Here is a 12,033-nt window from a genome sequence, read left to right as displayed (position 1 = left end):
GTGCTGATTCACAGCTATACTATGTTTTTGTAGTCTTTTTTTTCTTCTTTTGCATCAGAGAATTCAGCTAAACATGTAGGTGAAGTGTCATGTCATGTAATCTATTTGTTGGTATGCTTTTATCCAGTTTGTGAGACATAAGCATTGAGGGCCCCTTTAGTCTACATCTTGCATTAACTTGCAACCCTCTATGAAGAAAGAACTGCCACTGGCTTGAGCATTTTATTTACACATTTATTACTAGGTTTGCAAATTTGAAGAAAAATTCTGAACTGGCTATCGTTTACATTTAATGATTGAAAATTGTGAATTGAATTGTCTGCACATACAGTATATAGCGCCTTTTTAACCTTAGCGGTATTCAAAGCGCTTTACACTGCGTCTCATTCACCCATTCACACACCAATGATGGCAGAGCTGCCATGCAAGGGGCTAGCCTGCCATTGGGAGCAACTTGGGGTTCAGTGTCTTGCCCAAGGTCACTTCGGCATGTGGAGTCGTGTGGGCCAGGAATCGAACCGCCAACCCTGCGCTTAGTGTACAACCCGCTCTACAACCTGAGCCACAGCCGCTTGAAACTCAAAAAATACAAGGCACATATTTTTCTTCAATTTATATTTTCAAAGATTGATTTTTGACTGACCAACTGTTCTAATGCAAACTTGAAAATGCCAACATTGGAAAAAAAATCCTTACTGTAGAAGGAAATGTGAAAACATCAAAAAACCACCGTAGTATGTGCATTTAGCCTACTGTTTTAATATAATTTCAATAAATGTAATACAAATGTAATTGTATTTTCTATTTAATATATTTTCAGTTCAGTGTATTGTTAATACATTTTGGCTCAATTTTGATTAAGACAAATAATAACATGTTATGTGAATACAGTTCATAGCATACCTCTACATTGGTGATGGTGAGATTTCAGGTGTCTCTCCCGCAACCTCATGCGCTCCTGTTGAAAACTGACGTGATTGTCATGTGGATGATTCAATGGGTGCTTCTCATTCCCTAAATTGTACATCCTCATTTCCTCGCTCCTCCATACTCGAGCCCATGACCCGGAAACCGATGAAACTCTGCCATCCTGAAGGATGTATCAATTCTCTAAATGCACCACGAGGAGGCAAGGACAGAGGACAGTGGAAGCTTACCGAGGACGCTTGAGCGAGGAAACACAGGAGCAACGTATGCAGAACACTTTTTGGTCGAAGCAGCTAACACATGTATTAGTTATTCTCCTCCACATCTGACACAATAGTTTTAATTTGTGAATCACCTTTGCAGTTTAAATAATCCATAATTGACACACTTCAACGACATAAAAGCAAGCACTGTGAGGTACTGCAGCTGTGCAAAAACACTCTCTGAAGTGTCATGTGAGTGAGCAGGACATTTCATTTTACAAATCCATCTTGCTTTGCACATGCAGCGGATGCAGCAGATGACTGTATTGAATATCTTTTCTCCATCTGATGGCATGATTATTGAATGCATTTGTGCTGAAATTGATTAATCGAAAAGCAATAAGCTTAATCGATCATATTATTAACGACGAATAATCGATCATCAATTTTTCATTTACATCCTTTATTTGGACTATTTGTACAAGTATTTACATTGAGTTTACATTGATATGTAGAACAAGCTTTAAAATGGTACTGTCTCTTTATGAATAGCAGCAGTTTTGTAAGTGTCTCAAGTGTTTATCTTTACTGTGTTCATGCTACGTGTGATCGGATTCAATGTGTCTTAACTTCAACACTTGACTTAAAATAATAGAAAGGGTCATGTTATTAATTATTTTCCTTGAGGTTCAATTATAATGTTAGTAAAGACTTTTGCACAAAAACAGTCATAATATAGTATTAAATTACGTTTTCCACCTACCTCTGGCTGAAACACTTTTTTTTTTTCTTTCTTTTTTTTTCTGTGCTGTCTCCTTTAAGACTTCAATATAGACACACACTGTGTTATGATTGGCTAACATCTTTGAATTGCAAACACTTCCCGACAATACTCGTGGAACAAATTTTACAAGAATAAAATAACGAAAATATGCAAGCAATTTCAAAATCCCCTGAAAGCACTTAGTCTAGGCAATCAGTAATGGTTATATGTCCCAATTTATGTGAAGCACACAACCAAACTACAATTGTTCCAACTGATAACAATCGAAAACTGAAAGTCTGCAGACTGTTGCTCCCGAAAATTTATATTACTAGGAATACAAAATATGGTGATATAATTATGCTGTATAAAGTTGGGAACAGTGAAAATAGTCCACACTTACACAAGCTGCGAATGTGAAGAGTTTATAAATCTGTATCCAGCTGTAATGGACGGTCGAACCAGGTGTTCACCTCCCGTGTAATGGGGAATACGGTATGTTCACCAGGTTGGGAGTCGCACCCCTGATCATTTCACCGGTTGACCCCTAATGTTTCGCTGCTTGAATACGGGATAATACACGTCCTGACGGATTCATTTCAGCCAAAATACCCTGCTCAATCTTTTAATTTAAGTTTCTTTGCATATTCTGAATCATAGTTCTCAAAATTATCTTTTGAGAAAAGAGTTATGCTAAATTACCACAGCCAGGAATGGCACAACATTTTTTTAATCTTCCCTGACATCGCATCTCTTTGTTATTTGTTATCTTACAGCAATTGTCCCTCTGTGTGTCTAGCAATGGCTGAACCTGTCTAGCTCTCATCATTCACTCTAAATGAAAATCCAAAAAGGCGGTGATGTAGGAGGCGGCGTTGATCTCTTGCTGTGGAGGCAGTCATGCATTAATACATTTTGTCAAATGTGGTTAGAACCGGTCTCTGACCAATTAAAAATGTGGTTTGTCTGATCTCAATGCTGCTTCAGTGTATTTACATCTGGCTATTAATGTGGTCAATTGCTCTCTGATAGGGATCAGATCGGCAAAAAGCACTTTAATGTCAGGTGGTATGTCAGAGGGGATAAAGGTGTGTGCTAAACCTGCTTTATGTACTTTAAAAATGGGTAAAGAAGATTAACGTCTCTAATTGTGGTGGTTTGTCAAAAATGTGTTAATGATGGAAATTCCAAAGGTCATTTAATCTTGACATTCCTCAATGATCCCCTCTCATGTTCTGCACAGAGATTTGATTTTAAATCCACACAGCCACCCTGTATATATCTTGCATTTGTGGAAGTGTTTAGAATTTGAAGCATGTTTACTCGATAAAGTGCTTTGATTATCACGAGTATTGGATGCCGTTTTCTTTCAAACTCTTTTGTTGTCAGAACATTCAAAAAGAACGTCATACGCCATTTGCATGATTTTTCCGGCTGTAATCCAGTTGAAGTCTGAAAACAATTAATTTAGAGATTTTTGTTTTGGTTTTAAGAATTTTAGAATTAAGGGCATATTGTACTAACTGTTTTCAGGTTCCACAGCTTCCCAGGAATTATTTTCATAACCCTGCTGTTATCTGCCACAGACAGAGACAAGGGTCAAAGCTCAGAGACAGTCATACTGTGCATCACAGGGCAAACAGGGGTTAAATGTGTAGCTCAAGGGCACAGTGACATGCATTTGAACCTGGAATCCTCTTGTGCATGTTTCAAAGCTCTTTCCAATATGCCATTTTTGACTTGACCTGCCAGCATTTCTTACTGGCTCTGCCGCATATGTGATAAATGTCAGTCTATTTGTTGTGCCAGAAAAAATATATTTATATCTTTTATTAACACAATTTTTTATTTACAAAAACCTTTAGTGTAACTCATAAGCAATTCATAGCATAATTTTGCTGTAAGACGATGGCACTGTAAAACATGTTCTCACATGAACTTGCTTGAAACGAATGTTTATAATGTTCAACCCATTCTAACTGATGCTTCCAAAACATCACAAGTGGTTCTTGCATTTTCTAACAAAACCTCATCTGTGTTTGGATGCTTGAAATCATTGGTGACATCTTAAAATTAGCACAGTTCAACAACAATATTTAGACAAACAGTACCATGGCATACAAAAGGCATAAAAACACATGTACATGATTAACAAACGTAGAGGGCAAGTCAATATGTTTACATGTGCAGTTATAATTGAGCTAAAGCAGGTTTTTGTATAGTCAAGCTATAGTCTTCATCTGTCGATCCAAATATACATGAATTTATGTCAAGGACATCAGCTGAGAAAGTGTGGGTAAGATGCGTTGCGTGTAACCACTGTGTTTCGTAGCTTGTGCAGTCTCTTATATACAATTTCAGTCAGACTAAAGTGTTTACCTGACATTTTAAAAAGACAAATTATTTTCCCTCTGAAATCAAACTTTTAAAGTGCATTTACTGTAAACATACCCAAGTGATGGTTCCGTCAATTGGCCCCAACTCTTCACACTAGTCTTGGGCTTGGCTGTGCTTTTCCACTGCACAGTACAACTTGACTCTGCTTGCTTTTTGGGGGTTTTCCACTGTAGGTAGTACCTGGTACTTTTTTTAGTACCACCTCAGTTAAAGTTCCAAGCGAGCCGAGCTGATACTAAATGTGACGTCAAAACCCTGCAGATCACTGATTGGTCAGAGAGAATCGTCACTACCAGTGTCACTGGATTTGCGACACGGGACATTAACCCACTAGATTTAAAGTTAGCAACAGCTATAGCAGTATAATTTGTACACGCAACTTTCAAATTGTAAAAAGAAATGGCTGTGCGCAAAACCACGCCGTGGTCAATAAACGAGGTGCAGACAAACGCAACAAAAAAGTCTTTCAGGAAGTGCCGCACAGCTGAGACAAGGCTACTACCGGACCTACCAACAGTGTAGGGAAAAGTAAAAAACAAACAAACTTAAAAGTAACTACAGAACCATCAAGCAAAAGTAGAAGTGGTTCGACGCTATCTAGACCGGCGAGCAATGGGAGGGAGAGTGCCCTGGACTCGGCCATGGCTGGAGTCCATGATGGAGGATGGTATGTTAACTCTATACTCTGTTTAAAAGCTTCCCTTTATTTAGTGGAAAGCTTGCTTCTAAAACAACCAGGCCAATTTAACTGTTATACTTGTGTAAAATCACCAAGCAACAACTGCTTTTTGCATCACAATGAGATAGTAGCTAACAGCTAGCGGTCGTGTTATTGTTTATTGTTTGTGTCACGTTTAAGATGATGTCATGGCAGTAGAGGCGGCGCAACTATGACGGTCCGCCTATAATCCCACCCACATTGAGGCGGCACTAAACAGCAGTGGAAAAGCAAGCTCAGAAAAGTAAAGCGAGTAGAGTCCAGTCGAACCGTAACGTGCAATGGAAAAGTGCCAATAGAGCCCATCCTTGGTGTATCATGTAAATACCAAGGTGTACACCAAGTACCATGTGCCAACATTTGCAACATTGAAAATACCCAGGTATACAGATCTAGTCTTAAAGATATTTAAATTATGTGTTTTTCTTTAGAGCTTTAGGGTTATGTGCTTCATTAAATGTGTTAAAAAAAAAAGTGATTTGTGCGGAGTGTCCCGTGTACTGGTTTCGATTTTGTACTGTGCGACAGGCCTGCTCTCTGCTGTGTGGAATGTGTTTATGGGCCGTCTCTTCCTGCAGTGCCTATATTACACACATTTTTGACCCAGGGTGAGGAGATCAGTAGCTGTTGACTGACTGAACACACATTCATTAAGGATCTCGGGGAATGTTCCAGTTTTTTCAATGTCCTCACAGTTTTCTTCGCCCAGTGTAACTCCTTCGCCAAAATAGTTTTGACAATGTTTGTAAACATTCTAATGACATCAGGCATACCACGTACTGTTTTGAAACATTAAGTGAAATCTGGTTTTCAAATAGTCCAATGCTAATGCTGTTATGTCACATTTAAATGAAAGGTTTCCCCCAAAATATTGTTACTCGCCCTTATGTCGTTCCAAACTTGTATGACTTTCTTCCGTGGAACAAAAAAGGAGATGATGGGCAAAATGTTAGCCTCAGTCACCATTCACTTTCATTTTATGGAAAAAAAGATTCAATTAAAGTAGGGCTGAAACAATTAGTTGACACAAATTTTCTGGTGTTCCGCTTGGGCAAAACTTGCCTGTCAGAGCGTCTAAAAAGGAAACTCTGTGCCGTTATATACTCCATTTAATGCATCCTTTATTTAAGTTCAAATAATAAGGAAGCGGGCTGTATAAATAAGCACAAACTCCGAAAATGGCATTTGTCTGTGCAGTCAGAGCCGCTTGTATGAGTCGCGTGAAAAACAGTGCAAGTGTGGAGACGCTCATCACTAGCGCACGCTTGCTGCAGCTAGATGTTGTTTATAGTGATTCCTCGCGACATAGTGAAATTATAATATGAGTGTCACAGTGTGTATCTTATGGTGAAGAAAATCGGCGATACACAGCTCTATAAAGAAGAAAGAGTTTGCTTTTAGTGAGTTAAAGATGGATCAAAATCAAGTGAACAAAAAGGTGAGAGGGTGTAGTCTTAGCCCATTATATAATACAAAAAAATATATATATTTGTCTTTTTTATTTTGTTTTCTAATATAAATATCTAAACCTCCTTATGTATATTTACTTTAGCAGCTATACTGCAGAAAAAATTGTTAGCGGGGAATTTTGAATATAATATTTAATTCATTTTAATATTTAAATATTGTAAAATATTGAAAAATCCTTAAAACAAGATACATTTACCCAAGAAGCAACATATATGATATTTAGAGAAAATATCTTGAATATGAGTATATTTATTCAGAAAAAATACATTTATCAACATACACTTATATTTAAGACACATTCTATTAAAGCAAGTTTAAATATCTTATATGTTGCTTCTCAAGTAAATGTATCTTGTTTCAAGGATTTATAGACAATTTTAAATGGAAAACATGACAAAAACACTTGATAACAATACAAGTTTTTGCAGTGACATTTTTAATTAATTAAACAATAAAAATCCAAGTAGTTTTCCCCTTTAATTCAGTGAATGTCATTTAGAGGTATTTTTAAAAGATGATTTTGTCCTCTTTATTGTTAGTAAGCACGTTTAATACAACCCTTAAGTCGGGCACAAGCTGAATTGTCCATTAAGGGCTAATGATTTATCGTTGCAATAATCACCCGAATAGTCGAATAATCGTTAGATTAGTTGATTATAACAATAATCGTTAGTTGTATCCCTAAATTAAAGTGAATGGTGATTAAGACTAACATTCTGTCAAACATCATTCATGTTCCATGGAAGAAAAGTCAAATGGGTTTGGAACAACCCAAGGTAGGTAAAGGATGATTTTTTTTATCTGTGTGCAATGCTCTTTGGACCAGTTGTCCAGGATATTCCTTTACAGCACAGTTTTGAGGTGTAATCTACTATCATGTTTTTTCTGGCATTCTCTCTCTTCCTGTAGGATTACCAAGCCCCTGACCTTTGCCGACTGTGTGGGGGATGAGCTTCCTCTGGGCTGGGAGGTGGTGTATGACCAGCAGGTGGGCGTCTACTACATCGATCACATCAATAGTAAGTTTGCATCTTTAGTTCCGTCTTTAAACTTCATATTCTACACAGCTGCTCCAGCTCTGTTAAAACATGGTGAAGGAGACCTTTTCTGAGTTGTGTATTGGCTTGTTGTTAAATGTTTTTTGTAGGGCTGTCGATTTAATGTGTTAAATCAGTGATTGGTTATATAAAAATGAACGGGTTAAAAAAATAAACACAATTAATCATGTCTCCTGAACATAATAAGGAATATTTCTACCATCAGCGCAATTCCAAATGCAGGAAACTCCAGACCAAGTTTCAAACTTCGTTTTACTTGACACAGTGGCTTAAAAATGACACATCCTTAGAAAAGTCTTATAATAAATCTATTCCTGACAGATTGACAAATTAAATTGCAAAATAGTTGCTGTGGACTGTAGGCCATCGACAGTTCAATAATGTTCAATAATATGGAAATTAACAATAAGACCACTTTTTGTGTTGTCTTATCAATGCTTTACTCATCTGCCACAATAAAATAATGCATTTTAATTATCTGAATCATTATATTTATAATATACAGTACTGTGCAAAAGTCTTAGGCACATGAGATGTTTCACAAAAGCATTTGTCTTAAGATGGTTATTTATATCTTCAGCTTTAGTGTGTCAATAAAGAAATACAAATGTTACACTCACAAACTTTTGCAAATAGAAAAGATTTGAATAGAAGAACAGTGAGCCCTGCAACAGATGTCATGGCCCCCACAGAGCCCCCCACTGAACATCATGTCAGTCTGAAATTACATATAGAGACAGAAGCAATTGAGACAGCCTAAACAGATGTGGTGAAAATGTGGTGAATTCTCTAAGAAGCTTGGAATATCCTATCAGCCAACAACCAAGAAAAACTGTGTCCAAGCGTACCTAGTGGAATTGGTGCTGTTTTAAAAGCAAAGGTTGTCACACTGATATCATTAGTTTTTTTTAGTTTACTGACTTTTATGACATTAAGTGATAAATATTTATGTTATTATTATTATTACTGGACTTCCTCACTATGCAACATTTTTCACAAGTGCCTAATACTTTTGCACAGTACTGTACAGTATATTTTATTTATAATTTTTTAAATATAACTATTTGTAATTATTTAATCATTATGTATTTAATTATTGTTACTTGAGGGATTTAGCAAATATGTAGATATGCAATTTAATTGTGATTTTTAATTTGATTAATTGGCATCTTGTGTAATTAATTCAATTCATTTGATCGACAGACATTTTATGCTCTGTTTTGTTTTTTATTTTTTGTTTTATCCAATCTTTAGAACTGACTGTCTGTACTGACATTTTGCAAGTGAAGTAATTGGATCAGTTTGTTCAGACAGTGTTGTCAATATCTGGTATATCTATATCGGTTGCTATAGTAATGATGCAGGCTCAGTTAATATCATTGTATTACCGTGATACATGTCCAAAAACATGGAAATATCAAGGTACTTTTTGGTACAATGTGAGGTCAACTTTGAGCTTTTTGATTTGAACAGTAGTTGTATGTGCTTTATGTGAATGTTTCTTTCATATTGTATTATTTTGTCCCTTGCCTTTTAATATGTACTTTTGGCTATAAGCAAAATATGATTGCTTTTTATTGAATGATTATTAAATGCTTGCTATGGTTTCAAGTTGTATAGGTCTTTAAAGTCATCTTAGTCATGGGTGACTGCTTTAACACTAGCTGCATTTACATAACGCCTAATAATCTGCCAATTATTCATCTGGTAGCTCAATCGACATGAAAGGCCTTTATTTAAAAACCTTTATTGGAACAAAATTATCCAATTGAGCATGACCGAAAGAAAAATGTGGGGCAAAACCTTGATGATCTGTTAAATCAAATAATTGACATATTAACTACTTTCACAATCAGAGTCAAAAATACCTCCCTATGTACTTTCATCTAGAGGTGTCTAGTTATTGGAGGATGTTGTATGGTATGTTGCTTTGGATAAAGACATTTGCTAAATGTCTAAATGTCATTTTGTAAAGCTGCTTCTATTATTTGTCTTTTATTAGATGATGTATTGAAGTTTCATAATGAGAATAATTTTTCTTCATAGGCATATTTTTATATTATAGAAAAGGCAAACATTGCAGTTAAACACTGCCATACAGAGTAGCCACCTTCTAAGGGGGCGTTCCCACAGGACACATTGCATTTTTCTTGCATTTTGTCAACGCTGTTTTTTAATTGTCCACAATTGTTATTATGGATTGATGTTTCTCTCCCGCAGAGACAACTCAGATAGAGAACCCTCGCACACAATGGCGTCAGGAGCAGGAGCGCATGTTAAAGGAGTACCTGGTGGTAGCACAGGAGGCTCTCAATGCTAAGAAAGAGATGTATCAGATCAAACAGCAAAGACTGGAGCTGGCACAGCAAGAGATGCAGCTCTTCAATCAGCTCACTCAAGATGACAACCGCTCCATCACAAGTTGTGAGACACCTTCACATTTCTCTTCCCCCTTTTTGCTGCTGATTCAGCAGTCTGCCGTTCCAATTCATTACTCACATTTTATGAGGTTTCAATGAAGTCATTCTTACTGTTGGTCTGGTTCTGTATTACTCAGAGTCAGACAGAGTCTGTCCCTTTCCTCACCCATACTTCCATGTCCTCCTCCCTTCCTTTGTTTCTCTTCCTCTCTTCGTTACTGTACCTCGTCAATCCCTGTTCAGCCCTCCTTTTTCTCTCACTTTCTGCTCCCCTTCCTGCCTCCATTCAGCAGTTCTGCTATTTCTTCCTGTATCTTACAAAAAAATCTCTGCATTTGTTCATACCAGTCACTTACAAAAATGCGCCATGGTGTTACGGCTGTTTTTGGACTTGGTGCCATGGTAGAACCATGTATACTAACATGATGGTAATATCAGGGTATTCTTTGAAGCATCATGTAAATACTATTGTATATGAATATTCTAATATTTGTATAACATCATGGATTTACTAAAATCACTGTACACACCAAGTTTCCAGCACAGCACTTTTTTGTAAGGGCTGATTATGCGAATAAAAATAACATATTTTCAGACAACCATATAAACACCATACAGTGGGGTTCAAAAGTCCACTTGTGAAAATGCTTCTATTTTGCATTTTCTATTTTATTACAGTTCTTATTATTACAAATTATATGGTAACACACTTTAAAATAAGGTTCTGTCTGTTTACATTAGTTAACTACAGTAATGTGAACTAACAATAAATAATACTTTGGCAGCACTTATTAATGTTGCATAATGTAAAACTAAACTTTTTTTTTTTTTAAATATTGAAATTAAATGTTGTTTGTTAACATTAGTCAATGTATTATTAACTAACCTGAACTAACAATGAACATGTATAATTTGTAAATTAACAGTAGCTAAAATGAAAGTGATAGTTCACTCAAAAATAAAATTACTCTCATCATCTCATCTCTTTGTTTTACATTTTCAGAATCGTTAATCTTTTATATTTCCAGATTTAATTTAGATTTCGAATTCCCAAATTTCGATGTGGCATTTTCCCCTTGTCTTGTTTGAATTGCTCACTTGGAGATTTGGAGTTTCTTCAACATTCTCCAATCAATTTTTTGCTAATTTTTCTCTGTCTCTCTCATAGCTCACTCTGGTTCCTCTTCAAATGCAAAATATGACCCTGAGCAAATCAAAGCGGAAATCGCCTGTAGGCGTGAGCGGGTAAGTTATTATCCTCTGAGAACAATGCCTCATACGTCAGGCCCGAGAGGGGAGGCTGGGGCCCCTTATATTCTGTGTTGATTGTGTGTTTGTATATGTGTGTTGGGGGGAGGTGGGCACCTTTAGGAACTGGAGGCCTAGGTTTGGGATAACTGTAGTTTTTCTCTGTGAGAGAGCCGCTGGGCCCCTCTGGATTTGTGCTGTGCTTGAGGAAGAGTCATTGTGTTAGGAAAGTCGGCCTCTGGATGATGAAGTCTTGTGTTTGGCTGGCATTGAAAACTCTCATTATGTACTCATTTTGTTCAAAAACTCATGTGCTATTTTTTTATGCAATACAAAGAGAAATGTTGAGCTCTATACATCTCCTGTGCTGTATTCCAATGCTTCTGAAGTCATTTGATAGCTTTGTGCGAGGAACAGACCAAAATTTATGTCAGTATTAACTGATAATCTCCCCCCAATTTAAAGCTCCTTAAAGCTCATTCATTTTCACATTCAGATCTAAAAATGATGTAATTGTTGCAACATCACCACTGGTTTTCTTGTATCATAACCAAACATGGTAGTTTGAATATGTGGAGTGAAGTATGAAATCTGGATCTCCATGGACCTTTTATGGTGTTTTTTTTAATTTTTTTTATATACTGTGCCCTCCACAATTATTGGCACCCCTGTTTAAGATGTGGTCGAGGACTTCTAAAAATTCTCCTTTTTTTTAAACAACATAGAACCCAAATGCAAAAAAAGAGAAAATCCAACCTTTTATTTAAGTACATTACTTTGGTGGTAAAAAAAAAATCACACATTTAGAAGAAAAAAAAACTTGAAATCA

The 12,033-nt window shown here is 36.4% G+C and overlaps 1 protein-coding gene across 2 annotated transcripts in view; it reads left to right on the top strand.

Annotated features, from left to right (window-relative positions):
- LOC127646554 (protein WWC3-like) overlaps positions 1-12,033 on the top strand; it is an 82,405-nt gene that overhangs the window by 32,274 nt on the left and 38,098 nt on the right. For both annotated transcript variants that reach the window (XM_052130309.1, XM_052130307.1), the window contains exons 2-4: positions 7,388-7,497; positions 9,757-9,960; positions 11,125-11,201. In XM_052130309.1, coding sequence (XP_051986269.1) covers positions 7,388-7,497; positions 9,757-9,960; positions 11,125-11,201 — 391 coding nt within the window. The remainder of the gene's footprint in view (positions 1-7,387; positions 7,498-9,756; positions 9,961-11,124; positions 11,202-12,033) is intronic.

The sequence above is a fragment of the Xyrauchen texanus genome, chromosome 7, assembly GCF_025860055.1.
Source record: "Xyrauchen texanus isolate HMW12.3.18 chromosome 7, RBS_HiC_50CHRs, whole genome shotgun sequence".
NCBI lineage: Eukaryota > Metazoa > Chordata > Actinopteri > Cypriniformes > Catostomidae > Xyrauchen > Xyrauchen texanus.
The sequence above is the reverse complement of the archived record's forward strand: the minus strand, read 5'-3'. Positions and strand labels throughout refer to the sequence as shown.